Source organism: Erpetoichthys calabaricus, chromosome 1, assembly GCF_900747795.2.
Source record: "Erpetoichthys calabaricus chromosome 1, fErpCal1.3, whole genome shotgun sequence".
Classification (NCBI taxonomy): domain Eukaryota; kingdom Metazoa; phylum Chordata; class Cladistia; order Polypteriformes; family Polypteridae; genus Erpetoichthys; species Erpetoichthys calabaricus.
Window position 1 is genome coordinate 56536882 of NC_041394.2, and position 24104 is coordinate 56560985.

The 24104-nt window shown below is 38.0% G+C and overlaps 1 protein-coding gene across 1 annotated transcript in view; it reads right to left on the reverse strand.

The window, feature by feature from the left end:
• Nucleotides 1-23556, reverse strand: part of LOC114650431 (prospero homeobox protein 1-like) — a 31505-nt gene extending 7949 nt beyond the window's left edge. The window contains exons 1-2 of the mRNA XM_051933753.1: nucleotides 23411-23556; nucleotides 15743-17376 (exon numbers count right to left, since the gene is read on the reverse strand). Of these exons, the coding sequence (XP_051789713.1) occupies nucleotides 15743-17307 (1565 nt within the window). The 5' untranslated portion in view covers nucleotides 17308-17376; nucleotides 23411-23556. The remainder of the gene's footprint in view (nucleotides 1-15742; nucleotides 17377-23410) is intronic.
• Nucleotides 23557-24104: the final 548 nt, after the last annotated feature.

The following is a 24104-nucleotide window of genomic DNA, read 5'->3' on the forward strand; positions in this document are numbered from 1 at the left end:
CTGGTTTTTCATGTGTGTCAAAGCATACTGTCCAATGAATCTTCCAGCAGTGGTGTACATCAAATTCATCTGCTAATTGTTGCAGAACTGTGGTTGAAAGAAGGTGCTTACAGATATCAACCACCTATTTGTGCGACGCACTGTGCCACCAGGCAAGAGTTGCCGCAGTCAGTCAATGTAGGCCCACAACAAGCCATTTCTGAACAAACACTCGGAAGAGAATTGTAGGCCATGGATATCTGGAAGTGGGTTCTTTGGTTGATGATGAACGTGAACATGAAGGGTTACATTAGGTTTTTGGACAACCATATGTTACTTTTTGTGCTTCATCTCTAGCATGAACAAAGAGTAGCTACTGCCTTCTTAAATAACAATTTTAACTTTCAATATTCTGAAGCATTTTCAAATCTTGACTGGCCTGCAAAATCCCAACATTTAAACATTATAGAAAATTTGTATGACTATTTCAGTCATTGAATAAAATGCAGATGGAACCACCTGTCCAGTCTGGCTGGATTGAGGGATTTGGTGCTGGAGGAGCAGATAAAAATTGATTTTGCTTACATTCAAAAAATGGTGGCATCCATGCCAGACAGAACTGCAGCTGTTCTTTGGTCTAAGATTTAACCAAAGGTGACCAATTATTTGTCCATTGAGCTTATATATATGTGTGTGTGTGTGTGTGCACGTGTGTGTGTGTGTGTTTTTTTTTGCAATAGTTTCACAATGCCAGAGACAGGGACTGAACCACAAACCGACAGTGACAAGTTTGGAAACCAATATGAAGGTTCACTAATGGACAACACACCATTTCATTAACATGTCACAACAATAGGCTTTGAGTAGGTCCCCTAGAAATACATCCAGTTTGATTTACAAAGTATTATATATTTATTTTTTTTTTTACGTAAGAGCTTAGAAACAAATTCACCTACAAAATAAAACTGCTTATCTATTATTTTGAAAGGTTACTGCCCTGATCCAATATCACACTGCCATTATTTCATTTCAACAGATCTACAATTGATTGAACTGTTAACATCAAATGTTTTGGCCTAATAGCTCAGTATTATGTCATCATATAGTGGAGGGTTTTTTTGGCCTGTTTTAAGAAAATTTGATTTTTTTTTCATCTACATAGCTGGCCCCGGTCATCATTTCACTGTACTTCTAGCCCATTGACCGTGAGAGGTGTAATGATTAATTCTGATTCCTTCCCTTCAATGACCTACTGCAGCAAGCTTAGCAGCTGGCTGGCTTTTCACAAGCTGGACTTATGGATCTCATTCAGCAAGCTGGCGATAAAACAAAGCAAGCGATTAGACACAAGAGTTTTCTGGCTTCACAGACCTTTTTGCATTGATAAGTGTCATTCTGCCTTTGAAAACAGCAATCCCCCAGTGTTCTCCCTCTTCCCACCCGTCCATTTTTAACAGATAAGCATAAGGTCTGTTAACTTGTAAGGAGCAACAACAATCAAATGAGTGAAAACAAATAAGAATAATAAAAATCTGTGTGTGCCACTCATCTATTCCTCCTATTGCCTGTGTTCTCGGATGGCAGGCTTCCTGAATTCATTTCGGACAAAGTCTGTGTGGTGATTTGTGCTGTCTTTGAGCCAAAACTATGGCAGCTTGGATTCAAAGCTATTCCCATCAAGATGGCAACGGCATTATGCACACAAATACTCTTAATTCACATTAGAGCTCTGATACATGCTGGCCTGTCCAGCAATCCCAGCTCATGTTTCACTAATCCTGTCTTCTCATTCTCTCTCTACCTGGCATCTTTGCCTCACTCGTTCTCTCTGTCTCTTTTTTTAACTATTATTTTTTTTATTCCCCATCTTTTTCAGAAGGACTAGCAGCTTGGAAACAGTTCCTGAAAGTCTCTGTTGGAAACCTCTTATCTCTCCGCTCACTTCCTGAACCTTTTGTTCGATGCCTCTGGCTACAAAATACACTTCAACCTTACACAAACCTTGGTCTTATCAGTGTTTCACACAAGGGTCGCCCACACATACTTGGTAGTGCCCTTAGAAACAGCCCCTGAACACACACACACACACACACACTCTCCATTCTCCTCATCTGCCTGGCTAAGGTCTCTAGGACTGCAACTTTTTGTATTTTAGAATTAGAAAAATCATGGAAAGTGTTTGAAGAATAACAACCTTTTAGAATTTTAAATTCACTCTAAACAGTATTACTAAAGAATAAGATAACACTTTTGATTTCTATATGTTGGATTTTTAGAAAGCAAAAACATACAAGGCAAGAACTATTCTATAATCCAAAATGATTTTCCTAATTTTTTGCCAATGCTTTACTAACTTTTCAATAGCAGGGTATATTCCCACTTGCTTTCTGAGCTTTAATATATTTTAATGGTGTTAATATAACGGACTCAGCTATGTTTTCTCTGTGTTGTTGGAAAAGAGCGATCTCAGTTTCCTTGGCTAAGGTAATCAGAGTAAGGCGTTGTTTTTTTCCACTCAGCAGGAGAACAGGGGTGGAGATTGGAATTTTAGATTTCTGGATTTGGTAGGGAAAGAAGGTTATGCGAACATATTACATTGACAGTAAGAGGTTTGACAGATGAAAGGAAGCCATTTTGTCCATCAAACTCGTTGACAAGCTAATAGCTAAACTGGCACAATACCTTATCTCGATACATTGGTGCTGGAAGTGGTCAACTCACAACCACAGAAAGTTACTTTAAGCAGGATCAAGACATGAACTTTTCACAAGAATGCTCAGTGAATTCCACAGCACATCTTTAGAAACATAAAAATGAACAATAGAAATACTACAAATTAGAAAAAATCCACCCTCAAAATAAAATTGCTTATCTATTATTCTAAAAACTTATTTTAAGGAGAAGGTTAATCAAGCAAATCACAGAAGTGGAAAAAGATGAAGAGGAAGTAGAAGATTGCCCACATGCAGTGTACTAGCATCAGAATTCAGTTAAGATGCTGTTGACAAAGTTATGTAGTGATTTTTTCACAAGATTTTAAGTGTTATCACCACCTCCTCATTACCATGTTGAAAAGATGTGATAAAAGCCATTACATTCATTTAGCTTATGAAGGAAAGTTAATCATTGTTTTGCTCTGTGGTAAGGCCGAGAATTGTAAAGTTCAGATATTATTCTTGGAGTAGGACAATCAACACCTGGAGTGGTGCAAACCTCTTACATAAGTTAAAAGTATGAAGTCATCAGTAACCAACAATAACTTTATAGAGTCACAATGTCACAAGTGGTGCAGTATCATCACAACCCCAATCTCATGGGACTTAACCTCCTTAGTGTTAGACCTGAGCATCACCCGATTGTCAAGTATTACTCTGGCAATGACATAGGCATGTTTTGCAAAAGCATCATGGCCTGAGCGTTATATGGGCAATGGTGTAGATGTGTCTTCTTTTAGCCACATAATAGAATCTTGTAAGAAACTACTTCTCTTCAGCAGTGATGCTGACGTGAATCTGTCTTCAGGTAGTGAAATTGAAACGGTCAGTGAAATTGAAGGTGTTTCTGGGAATCCAAAAGTGACATTCACATTAACTCGCACATGTGCAGTGTGCTGTATATATTATTATTATTATTATTAATATCATTATTATATTTGTATATCTGACTTTGTACTTTGTGTTTTGCACATTTTACAGTAGAAAGATGAGATTTAATAAATGTGTAATTTTTCAAGCCAAAAAATTCAACGCTTTCTACATGTTTTGTTTTTTTTTAGACAAAAATGTAAAGGTTAAGAAATTAAATTAGCTCTAGTAACCAGACACAAATACAACAATTTATGGATGGTATGATGATAACCATAACCAATGGTAATAGTCCACTTAACTGGACTTGACTAGATGGCTAATTTTACATTTATGGTAACCACCCTGGCAGCAAAAAACATAAAGCAGGAACCAACGCTTAACTGAACGTCAGTAATAAGTAACATAGCTGTGGAAAAACTGTCATACAATAGACTAAAGATATCATAACATCACAAGAGGTGTTACACTTCATCGGCCCATTTTAAGTGTTACCTTTTTTCTTATTCAGCTCTAGTAGCTCTAGTAACCAGTCACAAACAGGCTATGTCTACTTTTATTTTGTTTCAAGGCCTTTTTTCCAAAGGTTTCAAAAGCTATCCATGCATTTTTGTGGCTCAGTTATTTCCTTTAGCACAGTTAAAGACCTTCACAATAAAATCCAAACATATGTTTAAAAAGTAGATAAAACAATCTGAAATAATATCCACTGTATCCACTGTGTGCTTGAGCATCCAAATAATACCTCTTTTGTAACTTAAAACATTTTTTGTCTCTCATATTTGACACAATTAATGTACAAGTAACACCATCCTTAAAGTTCAAGCTTTTAATGGAAAACCACTTGGATGGATGCCTTCATCCTTATTCGGATTTCTCATTTTCTGAGATTAGTGGAAAAGCTGCATATATGGCTAATTTTTGCACTTAACAAGAGGACTGAAACGTACAGTGACCTGCAGCTGAGCTATGAGACTCGCCACATTACTTGCCCACTTTTGGAGCAGAAAAATCTTAAAAAGAAAAGTAGTACAAATTATATTTTAAACTCTAAAATTCTGTAAAATATAAGGGTTTTATCATGACTTTTGAATATATGTGCCATTTTCAGGATACCAGCAACACTATAAGACCTCACTATCTGTCTGCAGTGGTGATGCCACTCTTCCAGATATTTTAAATAACTTCTATGCCTGGTTTGATGCCATGAATGACATATCTGTGAGGAAGCCTACCCCTCCTCAGGAAGAGCAGGTACTGTGCTTGTCCTCTGCTGAAGTGGAAAGAACTTTATGGAATGTAAACCCACACAAAGCTGCTGGACCAGACAACATACAGTACCTGGTCAGGCGCTCAAAGAATGTTCAAACCATCTTTACAAACGGCTTCAACATTTCACTGAGGCAGGCAATCGTCTCCAAGTGCTTCAAAACCACTGCCATCATACTCATGCTGAAAAAGTCCTCTGTCTCTTGCCTCAATGACTATTGCCCTATAGCACTTGCACCTGTCATCTTGAAGTGTTTTGAGAGACTAGTCTTGTGTCACTTTAAAGCTAGACTTCCCTAATCACATGACCTTCTCCAGTCTGCCTGTTGTCCAAACAGTTCCACTGAAGATGTCTTATCATCTACTTTTTATCTGACCCTGTCCAATCTGGACAAAAGAAATACTTTTGCTAGAATGCTTTTCATTGAGCTTATGCTAAGTGTTAAGCTTTCAACACTTTCAGCCCTTAAACGCTCAGTGGGATGTTGGTTCTGCTAGGCACCATCTCTAGTTCCAACACACTGAACACTGGTGTCCCCCAGGGCAGTGTACTCGGACAACTTTATTTTACTCTGCTGACTTACAATTGCATGGCTGTGTATGGCTCTAACACCATCATTAAATTTGTGAATGAAACAATGCTGGTGGTTATAATCATCAATAAGGATGCATCAGCTTACAGAATGGAGATACAACAATTGGCGGGATGGGGCAAGTGGAATAATCTGTCTCTTAATGCAGACAAGACAAAAGAGATGATTGTTGACTTCATTAAGGTCCATGCTGTCCATACCCCACTGCACTTTGAGAGCTTTGTAGTGGAATTGGTCAAGAGCCCCAAATTCCATGGTGTGCAGCCAACCTTATTTGGTCAATTAACAACATGTATATAACCAAGAAGACACAGCAGTGTCTATGCTTCCATCATTGACTGAAGAAGACAAGTTTACTCCCCCCACCCCCCTTCTCATCACATTCTACAGAGGCACCATCAAGTGCATTCGGACAAGCTGCATCACTGTCTGGTTTGGGAACTTCAGTGTCTCCGACTATAAGGTCCTACAACAGATAGTGCACACAGCAGAAATGATACTGTATATAGCATTGTGATGGAAACTTCCACCCCTCCCACAATTTCTGTGTCCCATGTTCATCTGGCAGAAGGTACTTTAGCATCCAAACCTGTTCTGCCAGGTTCTACCACAGCTTCTACCCTTGGCTGTCTGGACTAAGAACTCTGTTCTGCTCACAAATCTACTCCTAGTAGTTCACTTATATGCAGTACATTTCTTCCACCTGTTACATGTTTTTATTATTAGTTGTTATTATTTGTTTATTACTATCTTTTAACTTGCTTATTATTTATTTATTAATCTATTTTTAATATAGTACTAGCTGTCTCAAGCGGCTCTGCCCACATAGTTGGGAAACAGGACAAACTTTAAAAATCAATTTAAAAAAAATGTAATTCTGGTCAAGAGGAAGGTAGGTATGCTGCAACATCAAATGTTGGCACTGTATCTGATTGTGTTCAGCTCTGACGGGAGAGTGTCCCCCATGTGGTGAGAAAAGCACATGGCCATGATATCTGTGACAATCAGTAGCTACCCTCTAAAACACATGTAGCTTTGATCTCTCTCTCAAAAACGTCAAATGTTACTCCTCAACAATCTGCATGATACTGTCTGTTGAACAAACGGGTATTGCTAGCTAAGCGAAGGCAAGGTACACTAACATGTGGTGAGGCACAGACCGACTCGAACAGAGGCTGGCACACGAGTATATATATGAATAGATGTACATAATACTTCACTTGTCTTGCACTTCTCATGTGTTTATGTATATGTTGAATTGTAGTTCTGGTGCCATTGTATGCTGAAATACAACAATGTATGGATGGTATGATAATAAAGCCACTTGACTGGGCTTGACTAGATGGCTAATTTTACATTTATGGTAAACATAACGCAGGAACCAACACTGAACTGAATGTCAGTAATAAGTAACAGCTGTGGAAAAACCGTCATACAATAGGCTAATAATATCAAAACATCACAAGAGGTGTTACACTTCATTGGCCCATTTTAAGTGTTACCTTTTTTCTTACTCAGAAAGAAATATTATGTTTGCAGAATAATACTATAAAATATATAGTATAAATATAAATAGCTTTTAAATGGTGTTGTTGTGTATTCATTTTATGGTAATTATTCCAAGTGAAACTAAATGAATGCTAAAATAATGTAAATATTGAGGACAGGATTTTCCTGCTTGGCCCTGCTTACCTCTCAATTCACACACCAATGCGATTAACCACCAACAACAAATAATGGTCCGGCTATTTCCGGGGATGTCGCCAATCTATTCTACCGTGAGGGATGCCAGAATAAGCAGAGGGAGTTAGCAGGAGATAACATCTTCACTTCAGCTGCAATGTTTCAGCTTCAGCAGTCAAGTGTGCATAGAGGATTATAGGAGGACTATGGAATCAGTCTCTAGTCCATATGACACTGTACGAACCCTGGCTTCCCAGTGGAAGTTAAAGTCATGCTGAATGTATTGAGGCCATCCTAAGCCCTGTCCTCACCCGACTATCCACACATATTTGTGTGTATAAGAAAAACAGTTCAGCATTCTCAGTAAGGCTGAGTAAGCTGAGTCAACTCACTTAAACTGTGGATCAAGTGAGCACTTTCATTTGGTGGATGAATGTTGGCATGTTTATTTTGGATGAAACCATTTCCCATGCCCTCTCTTTCTTTCTTTTTTTCCTTCTTTTTTTTTTTTTGAGTTTCTGGTATTTTTCAGCATGAGAATTCTGCAGTTTGTTTGAAGCCTGAAATCTATTTGGGTCCTTTGCTTGCATATCCACAACATTAATATTGTTTCATTATTGTCTACTATAACTGGACTGAACTTTATCAAATGAATGGTTTCTTCATTTACAATTCTCAACTTGAAACGCTATTCTGATGTTCTTTTTAATGTGAGCTTTTGTCAAAAACGGCTAGAGGGCTAAGTGCTATTGTCTCACAGGTCCAGAGTTCAGACCCCATGCTAAGTCACTGCCTTCATGGAGCTTCTTTCCATTTTATCTTGTTTTTCTCTGGCTTTTATTCCCATATCCCAAAGATGTGCAGGTTAGGTTTAAATGGCATTTCTAGACTGGCCTGGTGTGAGTGTGGCTTTGTATGTGTAAGGAGGCTCTATGATTGCTTTGTGCCTGCACCATTAAGGCTGTGATTTCTCATGACTCAGGTTTAATAATGTGGGTAAAGGAATGTTACTGTATGTGCTTTTTGTCAGACTTTTCATACTTTTCATTACAGCTATACATGACCCCAGCATTTACACAGACAATATGAAATTAGGCTTATATGGAACTGAACATTAGGCAGGTCCATAAAAGGATCAATGGACAGTTACCTTACAGTGGAGCATCATCAGTGAATGAATAAAAAGATAAATATATCCTCTTTAAATGAAGGCCAAAGCTTTTTATTTATTTATTGGCACCATAGGTAGGCTTGTCCCCCTTCTCAGCTATGCTAACAGATATTTTGACAAAGATTCTTTTACTTCTTTGAAATTACATTTAGTTCTGTTTGCCCAAATGTATCGCCACTGAAGTAAAATAACAGCACATTATTAAACCTATTTTTTCTATCCTGTTTCCTTCAAATTAGTTGTACCATAACATTAGTCTAAATTTTTTTTCACTCCCATTAAAGATTTCAGCTGTTCTTTTTAGATTTGAAGGCGCTGAATCCAAAACTGCCAAGAGAATTGCTCTACCACATCTATTTCTTGAGAGATGAATGTTTAAAAAAAAACACTATTTTAAGAAAAAAATTTAAATTAAATCATTAAATTTTAGTGATTTAAAATCGAAAAAAATAATAAATTACACAATTATTTTAAATGTAATTATTACTTACAAAATGTTGTAGTTGTTTCCTCTGAAGGTGTTTCATGGTGGAATGGCTAGCAGATGTCTGCTAACATTGACTCACTCCACTTTCCACTGTACCATCTCTCCATTTGAATGATGTCCTGGTGGAACCTCTCCCCATATTCATCACTGACTATCACCATTTCCTCAGGGGAAAAACTACTGTTTGTTAAATACAGTACATGCTGCACCCAAGTGCTAGGTAGGAAGAGAGAGTTCATCGTAGTTTGTATTCCCAAGAAAATTGTAACACACACATTTTTTTCAATATATGAAGGCTGTGTATTCTTTTACTGTTTGCTTACCTATTTTCTGGGCAAGACCTTAGATAGATTAAGCCGACCTTGAATATTTCTGTAAAACTATTTAAACAACTTTCTTCTGGATGATAAAAAGGCATATTTCTAACCTTCAAAATATTCATTCTTGGCTACTTTGAAGGAATAAGAAGAGAGAAAAAATACTGATTGAGAGCAAAATATTATTCAGCAAATACTTGATATTGGATTGTTTCCACATCAAACATTAAGAATTTGGAAAACTGCCATTTTTCAGCCCAAAATATGCTTAAAAATATTCTGTGCATGACAAAAACTTATGTCATAAAACAAAGGTAACTTATTCTTAAAACATCAACTTTTTTTCAAGATGGCATTCCTCATTGAATGTGATTTCTTTTGGAAGTGGTTTGTGGTAAAGAAATTCCAGTTTCAGAAATTGATTTAACACACCTAAATCTATAAAGATCAACAATTTTTTTCGTGTTGAGAAACTTCTGTTATATCAAACATCAAAAAAAAAAAAAAAACTTTGAGTTTAGAAAACCTGACTTCTTGTAGGGTTGCTTCCTTAGAACTGGAATAATTCAAAAATAAAACCTTCACAAGACTTACAGGGTTGCATCGTGGTGCAGTGCGCGAACATTACTCTAGCAGACTGGGTCCATTTATAATATGTATAACATTACATGTCTTTCTGGTGTTTTACCTACATCCTAAAGGCATGTATGTTAGGTTACATTGTCACTTAGATAGTGTGTTTGGGTGTGCATCAGTGAACACTGTGATGGACTGGCACCACACCCAAGGTTGGCTCCAGAGGCTTCCTTAACTGGTTTAAACAGATTTGGTTGTAGGTGAATGGATGAAACTCCCTTCCTAAGATTCATCTTCCTTTTTTATACTTTTGACCACACATTGTGAAGCCATACATTTTATAATACAGTTTGTAAAGCAGAGAAAATCTATTTGGCCAACAAGTCAAGTCAAGTTGGGGAGCATGCACTGGTACAGTGCGTTGCCGCACCCACTACACGATAAAACAACTCGGGATCCCACTTTGCAACCCCCCAGGCAGACACGCGGTCCAGTCCCACCCTCTGGAAATGACCCTCTATCTGTCTCAGCCAGGTGTTACGTGGGTGACTTCTTGGTCTGGTCCAGCCACTCGGGTCCCCAACAATGAGGATCTTACGAGCCGGATCATCCTCTGGGAAACGCGCCACATGGCTGTAGTGTGTAACTGATGCTCCCTCACAATGCAGGTAATGTGCCTCATTCAGGATTCCATGAGCAACTGCTCATTTAAAACAAAGTCAAATTAACGGTACCCAAGGATTCTCCGAAGAGACACTGTACCAAAGGAGTCCAGTGTTCGTCTCAGGTCACTGGATAGCGTTCATGGCTCGCAACCATATAGCAAGACAGGAAGCACCAGGACTCTAAAGACTTGGACCTTCATCCTTTTGCATAGATATCGGGAGCACCATCACACCCCTTTCCAGCGACCTCATGACCCCCCATGCTCTCCCAGTCCATCTACTGACTTCATAGGAAGAGTCACCAGAGACATGAATGTCACTGCCAAGGTAAGTAAACCTCTCAGCAAGGTCATTTGTCTGTTTGTGGAGAGAGTGTTGACGTTGTGGAGAGTTTTACTCACTTTGGCAGTGACATTCATGTCTCTGGTGACTCTTCCTCTGGCCAACAGTTATGCAAAAAAAAAAAAAACTAGATCAGATAAAACTGGTAGTCTACACAACTTAAACAATATTAAAAGATTGTGCCTATATTGAATAGCTCCATATACATCTATTTTCAGGCTCATATAAGTTCCAAATTCAGAAACAGGGAGTCAACTTAATTTTTAAAATTGCCTTACCATAGCAGTTAAAGATTTGTCTTGAGTCTTGACCACCACAGGATTTCCTTAAAACAAAGATTTCATAAAGATGTTCTGATTTAATATTGTTCTAATTTATGCACATTAACATGCAAATTATCATATTTCACAGGATTGTGGAGGATTAGAAAGGCTTCTTTGGGATTGGCCAGTGAACCACTTGGTGTATGTAAATTGTTGAAATATATGGATACAAAGTAGGATGTAGAAGGAAAGGCTTATTGTAATCCCTGTCTTGTAGCTCATCGATGTGACCACCCAGGAGCAATTGCTATCTGATTACCATTTCATTTGTGGTTTAGGAATTCATATATATTTTTCCAGATTGCTGAATTTTAGAAGATAGATATTTTAAAATGTTGGGCATTTTTGTTTCCTAAGTGTTTAAAAATTAGTTTTACTGGGAATTTTGATAAGTACATGTAACATAACACGTTTGATCCCACTTAATACAACTCACAATTGTGGAGACTTGAGCCTAAGCCAGCAAAATCAGGTGCAAGTTATAAACCAACAGGGTTTACACACACGTACGCAAGGCTAATTTAGTATCGACAATTGACCTAACACCTATATTTCCATGATCTGCTATGAAAACCTACCTAGAGAAAAGGCAGCATACAGCAAATGGATGTAGGCATTGTGCCCTTGACACTGGACCCATGAAGTTTAAGCACTAAACACTGTTCCTATATAATCCAATCGAAATTTGAAATTATGCATAAAAGAGAAACAGGAGATGTACTAGAAAGCTCTCAGAGAAAAGTGTATTCTTACTGATGAAAAACAGAAATTTGGGACGGTGCTAATGGATCCATTTTAAGTAACAGAGTACTATGAACCTGGGACAATGGCATCCATGAAAATGACTGACACAGAGACTGTGAAACAGGGATAGTATTTAGTGTTGAAATAGCAGTGGTCCTAAATATGGACTAAATGTACAGGGTCTATTAGAGTCTAGTTACTGAATGAAAACCAAACAGAATCAATTTGAAAAATAAAATGTTGAAACTTTAAGAAAACTTCCTTATTTTTGTATTAGTATGTAACCTGACAAGCTGTATAGTGGTACAATGATAGTCCTGCTGCCTCACACATCTAATAATTAGAATCTAATACCCAGTCATTGACTGTATGTATTTTTTTCTTTTTTCATGTTTTCCCATGTCATCCTACTTTTATCTCCCACATACCTGAGGATATGTTGATTAGATTAATTGTTAGCTCTAAATTGGATTGTGTAATTGTGTAAAGGTCCAGGGCTGTTTTCTGACTTTTACTCAATTTTGCCAGGATAGACTCCCTCAGGTGGATCTGAGAATATTATGCTATTTTGATCATGGACTTTAGCACTTTTTAGTTTAGCTTATTTTTGTATAGGGTGAAGAATTTGCACAACAGGTATTTAGTAAAACATGTAATGGTTACCACTGCTCAGTCACAGATCTAGCATTCTGGGTTTATAAGACATGCTTGGTTACTGCCTGTATGAAGCTTGTATGTTTTCCCTATGTTTGTGAGGGTTTTCTACTTGAGATTCCGGACTTCAACCTAAAGTCATGTTGGGTTAATTGGATGATTCTAAACGGTTCTGTGTGGGTGTTTGAATGAGTGGGTCTTGTGATGTACTGCTGCCCTGTCTAAGATTGTTTCATGTTGCTAAGATAAGGTAAGCTCTGAATTATATTTAATGAATTTCACAATCAGGGGCCTCATGTATAAATGGTGCATACGCACAAAAATGTTGCGTAAGCCCGTTTCCACACTCAAATCACGATGTACAAAACCTAAACTTGGCATAAAGCCATGTACATTTTCACGGTAGTTCAAACCCTGGCGTACGCAAGTTCTCCACTCGGTTTTGCAAACTGGCGGCACCCAGCGTCAAAGCAGTGCTACTGTTCCTGTGTGGTTTCCCTTTCTTTTTCAGATCCACATCCCTGACGCGGCTTTATAAATACACTGAAATTAACCGCATATTATTTATTAGTTTAAGGCATCTGATTGTAATTAATCTGTAACAGTATAATGGTCCACAAAATGGCCAAACTATTTCAAATACCACTCAGAGTAGCTGATTGGAAAGAGAATTACAGAATCAAGCACACACTGCCTCAGCCATTCGCTATTTAAACTGCTTTCATCCGACAAATGCTTCAGAGCCTTTCCTGTACAGACCTCGCGGTTTAGAAACAGTTTCATCCCAAGAACTATAAACACACTCTCAATCAGTCCATCAAGTGCTCCTTATAGAACTGTTTGTACTTATAAGTACAATTACCTCACTGTAAACTTGCGATATAGTTATAATATTGCACAAGCTGCGCTACTTTATAAAGTGCATATTTACATATGATGACGATATCATTTTTAAGATGAAATGCAGCAAAATATGTTTATTGTATTATACAGATAAAACTTTAACTTCATTTAAATAATCTATATTGTTAATATTTAAACATGTGAGGACACGGTGCCGCAGCACTAGCAAGGAGCTGGCACTCCGTTCACAGATTGTTCCTACCTCGCGATGTATTCTTGCTGGGGCTGGCGCGACACAGTGGAAAGCCAGATAGATAGAATAATTAAACATGTGCTGCAAAGATATTTCAATGTTCCTTAAATGTTTTGAAGAATTGGCGTTCTAAGCTTACAGATGGCTTAACATCTATTACAGAACCGATTGCGTGGCGATTGGTTACTTGGAGAAAGAAAAGGAAGGACAAGAATTTGGGGTTAGTACATTTGAAAGAGACAGTATTGCTGCAATAAATTATTTCATCGAAGGTCACGCATGGCGCAGCAAGCATCTTACAGGAGGCATGAACAATCTGTGGACGAGGCGCCTGCTCGTCACTATCACTGCACCACCGTGTCCCCATGTTTAATAACATGCTTTAACTCCTATCATCATGAAAATGATATCACGTATACATCTCAGTATTTTAATTATTCAGAGAGCTATAATATTACGAATGTAATGAATTCTGTGTCCAGTCGGAGGAAGAGAAAGCCTGTTTAAGAAGCAGGTAGTGCACATAGAGCACATAGAAGATCAAATACAAAACAAAGCATTTAACGTGCTACTTTAGTTACAATAGGATTTGAGAAACTAGTAAATTAAACAATTTTAAGAAGAAGTTTATGATGTTCTACTTTAATGACAAAATAAACTACTTGATTAAAGTGGCAATTTCGAGATTAAAGTTGATATTTCGTACTTTTTTCCCCACTGTGTGCCAATTTTTTTTTCTCTGTACCCTAATAAGCTTTCATATGACACTCAGACGGTGGGCTACGACTTGCCTTTTCACAGCGACTTTGATATCTGACAACTTCTTTATTTCGGGCACCGTGCAACTTTGTGAACTTGAGTGTCAGAGAAACTCAAAAGCTCTATGTCACTCGATCAACTTCCTTTTGTTGATTATATCACTGTTTAAACCAACAAATAGTACGTTTTTCCTTGCCTCCACTTGGTATTCGCTGAAATTCTTCTATTTTCCCCTGTGCATTTGTCATTGTCTTTTCACAGAAGGCTGAGCTTAAGGGCTGTTTATATTGATCTGCATATTCAAAGAGGTGTAATTCTGAGAGGAGTTGGGGTGGGACAGCAGGCGCGTGCACATGTGTTACTTTTTACGCTGACCGGGATTTATGTAGCGGAAGAACGTGGAAGTTGGCGTTCACACAGATTTATGCATCTGGATTTTTTTGTGCGTAAGCACATTTCCACTTTTGTCCATATGCCATGTTATAGTGAGAATTCTATTCACGGCATTATACATGAGGCCCCAGGTCTCCAATTTTACTTTTCATTTCCCAGTCTAGCCTTGAGAGGAAGAAGAAATGAAGTCCATCTTTTGTTAAAACCATATGATTAATTATTCTCTATGTATTTTAGTGTGGGAAGTCCATATTTACATAAGTTTATCTAGCTAGTGTTTTTTCAGTTAAATTAAGTATTTAAGTTCTTTTTAATATTTAAAAAACTGGTCCTGCTTTAGAAATTAGCTCTTATAATAGTTGTTCCACTATGTATGTAACCATGTGATATGATAGGGTACAGTGTCTCAATACACTATATTTGGAACTGACTTTGTAAAAGCTCAAAAATCAGCTGTGGTATGTTTGGTTTGCAGCATTCCATCCATCCATTTTCTGAATCTGCTTGTGCCATTACTAGGCAAAAACCTATGCTAAAGGCATTGCATACAAAGTAGACACAAACTAAGTCCATGGCATTCCCAGTCACATCATCAGCACTAATTTAGAGACATCAGTTAATGAGGTCTGCATGTGCTTTGGGTATTGGGGAAATGCTGTGTATTCTCAGAAAGACCATGTAAGCATGACAATAACATAGATTTCCCACATAGACTTTGAACTTGGTAAGAAATAATCCCTGAACCATGAAACAGTGAGCCAACAACAGTAACCAAGGTACCAGCTTTCAGTGTTTAAAAGTAATGTAACTGAACTATTGTAAATGACAATATTATTTAAAAGTAATAATTTAAAAAATGAGATGTAATATTAATGACTTAATGATACATTTAAGATATGTTACTGCCATCTAGCAGAAAAGCTTTTTATCTCAAAAATACATACTACAGACATTAGACAGAATGATGATATAAGCCTTACAGACCATATTACGTTGCAATGCCTAGCCTTGCTCGATATTTTGTTAGTAGTTAATGGATCAAAAAAATGTTTACTTGGGACTAAGGAAAAAAAACATTTAAACACAGAAATATCAACAGTAAGCTACTAAAAGGATATGGCTGATGAAGTCAGGTACAGAGAAGGCTCTCCTGATTCCTGGAATCCACTGGTGTCAGGTTTCATTTTTGGCATCCCTGGTGACATACCATCCAAGGTGCTCAGCAAGTGCATTGATGGATAAGGGTGCTGCTGGCTTGAATGGTGGGAGGACAGCTGAGTACTGAGACTGGTCATCTCCAAGTAGGCATCTGGAGACATCCTGTCCTTACATGGTGGAATACCTCTAGCTGCTGAGGCTGCTGTGGCAGAGGCAAACATTCTCTGCATTGTGTAATGAACTAAAGGAATTGGAAGTGGATGCTGGAATGGAGAGCCTAATATTGAGTCCTTTGAAGTTTGATGATGGCCTCTAGAAATAGGTCCGTGGCTGTCCATAGACTTCCGAACTACAAGTGGCAAGGCTTCAACTTGGTCAAACATGAAATCCCTGTTTCGGCACTCCATTAAGGGATCAGCAGCATTTTCTCTTCCTGACGGTAAGTCACTTTCCAAGCAAGGAAAAGACTGATGTTCTGAACAAGGATCCTGGCGATCGTTAACTGGGACCATATGGGAATGGTGAAGGTGATTTTGGTGAGGTGACTGGAAAGCAGGTGCTGACATAATAGGACCATGTTGTGGCTCAAACCTTGCTTGATGCTGATGATAAGGAGAAAACATCTTAACTACAGTGTCTATAACTTGGGCCACTACAGTGCTCAGCTCCTCTTTCAGGGCATCAGCCAGTTTCTGCCCTTCCAGGCTAACCCAGGGGTGTTCATATTCTTTTTCAACATCCCCTGCTGTCAATAAATCTTTGAATTTTGACCCTTGATAGGCTGTTTCTCTGTTAAGATCCATGCCAATATAAGGGGAGGGGGCTCTTCCTATAGAGGATTCTTCTGTCTGTGCACTTTGTTCTCTTATGGTTTCATCCGAGTCCTCATCATCATCTAATGCCCCATTGTATAAGTGATAAACCTTTTCTTGGAGCTGCAATAGCTGCTCTCTCATATTGTCAAGTTGTGTCTTCAACTCTCGCTTTTCATGTTGCCTTCCTTCCTTCTTAATTTTTGGCTTAGGATGTTCTTGAGTAGTCTTCATCTCACTTCTGTCAACAGCAGACCATCCCCTCTCTGTACTACAGGAATGAGCACCACTTTCACCACTAGTCACATTTAAGTCTTGGGCCGGGGATGAACCCATGCTTCGAATAATGCTTTCAATCCGTGCCCTCTTGACTCGCATGTACTCTCTGTAAAGGTTTTCCATATCTAGTTGTCTTCTCTTACCAATAGGACTTGAAGGGTGATCTGGACTGTTTCCAGGGGAAGCTGCAGCACTTCCATCTCCTTCTGTATTGATGTCATCAAAGGGCTGCTCAATAGCTCCTCCCTCCTGGACGTGTGAGGTACTGCTGGCAGTTTTAAGTAGTCTAGAGATGATGGATCCAGTTGGCATAGAGAAAGGAGCTGTCTCTTCGAAGGGCTTGAACTTTCTGGGGTTATTATAAAGGCGATAGTGAAATTTATGACTGCTTTCCCCAAGTGACTGCTCATCAGTACAGTCCATTGTTCTCTTTTTAAGCAAAATGGCTTCTGTAGCTGAGAGAGGATCAGGGTTTTCTCTGGTATCTTGAGCCTTTAAAATGAATGAAGAATTATATTAGTATCTTTAACAGGAAAATATACTCACAATAGACCAGATTTTGATCTGCATGCAAATTACAGTATTATAAAATTTTATTAAGACTAACTACACTCCAAAAATAACAGTTCAGTAGGTGCTCTTTACTAGGTTTAATGGTTCTTTGTAGAGCCATTGCTTAGCAAAGAACCATTTCATTCTGGGAAGAGTTCTTTGCATTTAAGATTGGGTAATTGAGCTTTGAACAGGTTCTAAATAAGTAGATAAAACAAAAATATTTAATGTATAGTAGGCTACATAGAAGGATAATAACAGATCAAGAAAACAGAGCTTAGCCGGTGATATTGTATGTAGCAAGAGTCCTTTTAAAAATCTGGAACCCACTGGTGTTTCGCAAAGTTATAATCTATTCATGGTTATTTAAGGAGTTTGTTAATGGATCTAAGTAATAATGGTAACTTCTGGAACCTTTCGTGAAGAACCACATTAACACCTTTATATTTAAGAGTGTAGCAGCAGTGTGATAGCAGACTGATTAGCATTGCTGCCACACTGTTTCTGAATTCTGGGTTTAAATATCAGCCAGGTCAATGTCCTTATTTTTGTTTAAATATATAATATTAGTGCCCTTTTTCTATCAAGAGATTTAGGCTAGTAAAGTGGTCCATCATGAGTGACAGCAATTGTGCTCTGTAATGATCTGGTCACCTGTTTAAAATTTGATCCCACCTTTCTCCCCTCAACCCTGAAATGTTTAAGTGTCTAAGAAATTGTATGGAGGAATTTAATTGAATAAAACTTGTTATAGAGAGACAGCTATAGTTTTGCATTACTGTAGCTTATAGCATTAATAATGGACTAACGAATAATACATATAATTATACACATGTAACCAAAAAGAAAATTTAATATAAACGTATTATCATATAGAAAACATAGTTAAGACACATGGCTTAGTGTACATCAGGCAAAGGCGGCGAAAAAAACTGGATTTACATTTGTAAGATATTCTTTTAACGAAAACATAAAAAATAATACAGAACGTACTTTGGTTCATCTTTTTATATTATATTTTGTGTTTATTTAGCTTAAACGAGATGTTACAATAACGTAGTAGCTACAGGGTGCGAGTGTGTCCTGCGCCGAAATGGGGTGCTGGTAAGAGGAGAAACGCTCGACCCTCCGCGACCGAATACATGAACAAGGGCACGAAAAATAAAAAGTGCGCAAATGTGAAATAAGTTGCCCTAAAATGTTAGTTTAAACGCAATGCTATTATAAGATAGATGGACATTCGAATTTCTTCCAGTCGCTAGCTCGTTCTTTTAATTTTAACCCATCTTTAAATTATGTTTCAGACAGCCTTTTCACTGCCCTTCATTGTTTAAAAGCAGTGTTGTAATAAGTTGGTACTCACACCTCACGTTCGACTTGAGTGCGATATCATAAATGAAATATGAATGAATTCGTTTTCATTTAGATTTCAGTCACGTTTTAAACGTTTGGGAATATTGTGCACTGAATAAAACACTCAAAAATAGAAGAAACTTTGCGATTTATTTTGTTCGATTTGGGAAAAAGCGGCCGCATATATGACTTTTCCTGTCTCGTTAGTCCATTAATGATGACAGTAGACTAAATAACTGAAACGAGGAGCGCTGGGTGTGCGGAGTCTTCACCTTTCCAAACGATGCAGAGACCCCCCAAAGCGCAGTGACTGTTCCCTGAACTTCGCAAGCCGCTTCTTATTAAACTCCGCTGAAACCATGATGGAACCGGGCGCAAGCCAGGTTTCTTACACTGCGGTGCCATAAATAGGAGAAGAGTGCGACATTGAGGAGTGAACCTTTTACACGTTTGCTAGCACATCCTAATTGCTGAAGTTGTTCGCAGAAATGCCTACGACTTCGATTAAATCAACGACCCTACCTTATTTCCCAACCCACCTCTAATTTTTATGGTTTTCTTACACTTTTTTTGCATTAGCAAAGGTCATGCATTTTATCCCTTTGAATTTTTTTTTTTATCAAACACGGCAGTATATTCAAAAAAGACTTTCAGACTAGAGTGAGTTAATAAACAATGCACATATTGCGGGAACTGGAAACGAGAGAAACTTTCGTTTATGTTTCATACATAGCTGCTGTTCATTATAAGATTGGTTATGTTTTTGCCTTTGTAAAAACGTTCACGCTGTTTCAAAAATTAATTTTAGGAATTAAAGATTATTTGTATTATAGACTAAAGAGAAAATCTAAGCACCCTGTATCAACCGATTTTATTATGATTCATTCAGTAAACTTAATTCGCTGCATATATCTGAAACTTAATAAATTACTCGGCCACCCAGCGAGATAGGTAGGCCAGAAAGTGAATGAGTGGACAGCGTTGCCACTTCCGAATCTTCACATTTTCCTGCGACTATAATATTTTTCTGCTGCAATAAGTATTTGTTGGAAATCCATGGAACATAATGTTTCTGCACAAAAGGCACTCTGGTAACACTCAATGTTGTAGTCAAATCTTCATTAGTGTCCAAATACTGTATGGGCTGGCGGCCGAGGCCCTAGCACGCAGAGGCTCATGAAGATCATTTCAGAAGTATTGGAATACAAAAATGAAAATTAATAAATAAATTAATCCCCGAAAGCGACAACAAGGTATTTAACGGGGTTTGTTGTGCTCTTATAAATTATAGGGCGTTTAACGAATATAAGTAAATAAACTTATCATTTAATGGTAACTTCGTAATTTTCGTTTTTGTATAGATGAATCATTCACACTGGAAAGTACATAAAATAGCATACTATTGTAAAAAATGCTTAATCTAGTTCAGGGTTCGCGGGGGCCAAACTGGGCTCAAGGAAGGAAACAGCGCTGGACAGGGCACAAGACCACGGCAGAGTCCACTCAAGAGCACACTGAAACTCACCCTCACATGGGACCAGGACAAATTTAGAAGAGCATGAAGTGCGCACGTATGGAAAGTACTGACCCCAAACTGCCAACCACCGGGCGCGAGACTCTATTAGTCGTAATTAAATAGTATACCTTAAGAGTTGCGTTAGTCACGTGAGGAATGATTAAATATTTCGGAAAAATCGATGTTAATCTGCTCATAGCGCCAAGTACACGATGATTCGGTTAGCTTTTATCGTAATGACACAACTCTGTTGCACGTTGCTGCTTTCTTTCTTGTCGTGGTAAATGGATTATAATACACATTCCTAATACACATTCCTATACGGTTCTTTTCATATTAAGAATACAAACGGACACGTATAGTAAAGTAGGTTATTTTAAATGGATTGGGCTTGAAAAGCCAAGGCCACCTGACTTTCTCTTCAAGAAGCACCACAGCGCCTGGAACATTTCTCGTGACGGGGTATAAAACAATCAGTACAAAAATAATTAATGATTGACGTCTATAATATGAGGCTAGACAAATGGGTGCAGAGGATAACTTATAAGATGGTAAACATTTAGTGTCGTTTTCATCTGAGTAGGTATAGCAATACGATAAATAACCAAAACATGTAAAAGTAACAGAAATCTTGAAAGCCAAAGACGGGAGAACGTATTCAGCCTCGTGTATAAACACATCTGTATTTCTAAATTTTACAGAAATTGCAACTAAAATAGCTGGCTGAAATTTCTGTGAAAAAGAATTAAGTTAGAAACTTTTGTTTTACTAAGAATCTAATTGGTACCGGGATTTAGTTGGAATGAAATCCTGTATATTGTGAATGGTGTGGTTTGGCGTTCATTTGAATAAAACGAACGCCGTTGTTATCACGTCCATGTCCGCTTTACCCAGTTCAAAGTGATAAAGGCTAAAGTGGATTCCAGCTGTGTCGGAGGAAAGCAGGAATCGGTCCTGACAGGCTGACCATATGAATCCTCTGTTTAAGTTGTGTCTTGGACGGTTAAAGTATTTGAGGAAGGTTACTTTAAAAGCAAAATGTGTAAATTCAAGGAAGGAAATTAAAATAACAGAAACAAAATATTAAAATAATAAAAAAACGCGAGGGAAAACCATCAGGATAGTCACATTTAATCAGAATTCCTGTGGATGTCTTACATGTTACAAATTAACTTGAGCCATCATTATAAAGAAGTGTAAACTATAAGATGAGCAAAGTGACGCAGTGCTTAGAGGTGCTCCACCACAGAGCAAAGAAACATTTTTTTTTTTGTTCTCCCTATACTTCTCTTTCACATTTAAAGACTTAGGAGTTAATTTGTGATTCAAAAATAAAGGCCCAGTGTAAGTGAACGGGATCCGGCGCTGTAATAGCAGACAATGCGGTGCAGAGCTTATAGCTTTGGACTTCAAACCCTGAGGTTGTTGGTTCAAATCCCACTCCTAACACTAAGTGACCATGTGGAAGTCATTTCGCCTACTTGTGCTCCAATTGGCAAAAACAAACCAAAAAGTCGATTGTATATTTCAAATGTTGTGAGTCGCCTTCGATAAAGGTGTCATCCTAATAGTGGAGTATAGATTTCAGCTCTCGTAACCCTCAAATTACATGGTGCTCTGTAACAGGATGGATGAGCAATAAGAACCAACAATGGTGATTGAAGATTAACCGCTGTTTAAACGTTTTACGTATTACATGGAGAATAAAAATAAAGCTTATTATGTTAACAATACCTTTTTTGTCCATAAACAATTGCAATGAAAGTTTTTTTTTTTCAATTCTCGATACCGAATTTCTCTATTCAGTTCATTTGTGCCTCAAAATTGAGTGAGACTGTGTACGAGTTGGAGTGTTAACTCCGATAGGATTATGTACAGTCCAGGGTTTGTCTTACACCCAACGCTACAGCCACGAGCCGGAAACTGAGTAATCGGGTTGGGAAAAATACAAATGGATGGAAGGACGGCTGTTTCGCTGAAAAATAAATGGTCAGATGGGTGATTGCGTTTATACAGTGTACAAAAATCAAGGAATGAATATTTGTGGTTTCTGAATTAATTACATTAAAACATGGACATACACTTGAGGATTGAGAATTTACAAACGATAGACTACAGTAAGTATGAGCGTATGTAGCCGATTGACCATGATAAAAAGTCGTACAAAATATGTTATGCACAGAATGTCATAGTAGGGAGTCACAAGCAATCAGACCGGCAATGCGTCTGCAGCAGGTGAAAAGTAATGGGATGCAAAATTTAGATCTCAGAACCACGTCTTAAAATTGGGATGAAAGCCGGGAATGATTAATTTACGTGCTGTCAATTTACAGCACGGCTTCATAGAAATACTGAATTTCTGATAATGGAGAACGCGGAGTAAATAAGAAGATATATAGATCACCAGAGTTACTTTATACTCATTGATTTAACATCAGAAAGTTATGCTTTCGTCGCGGCAGCCATGGATTTCTCAGGATTTAACTTTTATTGAAAACGTAACAATTGAGAAACTCTTGAGATGGTCGGAATGCTCGACTGACTTACTAGGTATAGAGTCCACCCATAAACGCGACCCATTGAGGGATTTTTCTATTACACTTTGCATTATTACTATTACATTTTTCTATTACACTATTCCGTTAGCGTCTTTTGGAGATTGCATTGCACTCACGCGACCGCAATAACTTCTATATAGACATAATCAGGAGTGAACAATGGTATTTTAGCAGGAAATGAACGGGTTAAATTAAGTGACAATTAACCCTCATATATATCTTTCTTTTGCGGCTAGAAGTGCTTGTAGTTTCCTCAGAGAAGTCACAACTTTGGTCATTTTCAGGCTTTAGCCACTGGCATTTATGCTGTCTGACATGGTAGAATGTGCCCAAAGCTGCTCTCGTAATACAATTTTGAATGTCAGATGAGCACCGCAGTTATTCGCAATTTATTTTACAATGATATAACATCCTGACTTGCAGACGTCGGACGGGTAATTATCGCACTTAATAGCGGAAGCTTTTATAAAACAACGTTCGATATCTTTACACTTTTTCTATTTAACAATTTTTAATAACTGAAAAATAACAGATCTCACATACTTACTTTGTTGTTTGTTATTAGCCTGTACGTTTTCTAGTAATCCCTTCCTCTTATTAGATCTCCGGGCAGGTGGGAATGCAGTGAAAGTGGCAGCTGTGTTTCCTGTTATTCAATTGTCATAATTTCAGTCTCTCTCTCTCTCTCTCTCTCTCTCTCTCTCTCTCTCTCTCTCTCTCTCTCTCTCTCTCTCTCCCCACTCTAATGGACAGAAGGCTGGAGTGACAGGGACTTACTCCCCCGTCCTTATGCTTGACGTCACAATGGGAACTCCCCCACGTGGGCTACAGGGACCGCATCCAATCGTAACACAGTAAATCTGGGTATCGGCACTAATGGGATGAAGATGAGGCGGATCCCACTCCGTTCACAACAATAAATTCCAAGCGTGTAGCATCCACCCGTGTAATGTATTTAAAGAAACGTGTTTCACTTTAGTTATTGTTAATTTTTATTAGTCGATTTATGGTTGGCAGGTTACCAATAAGCTAATAAGCATTTTAAAGGTACATGATACTCATGCATTTTTACTATATGAACGGCAAAAAGAGGTACTTATTGCTGATCACTCAGTCCTCATTTTATGTAGCACCTGACCCATACCAATAACTAAGTCACCTCTGAAAGGCAGATACGAAAAGAACCATTCATGTCCAAAAGATTGATTTTAATACAATTTAGAGACACGACAATGCAAAGG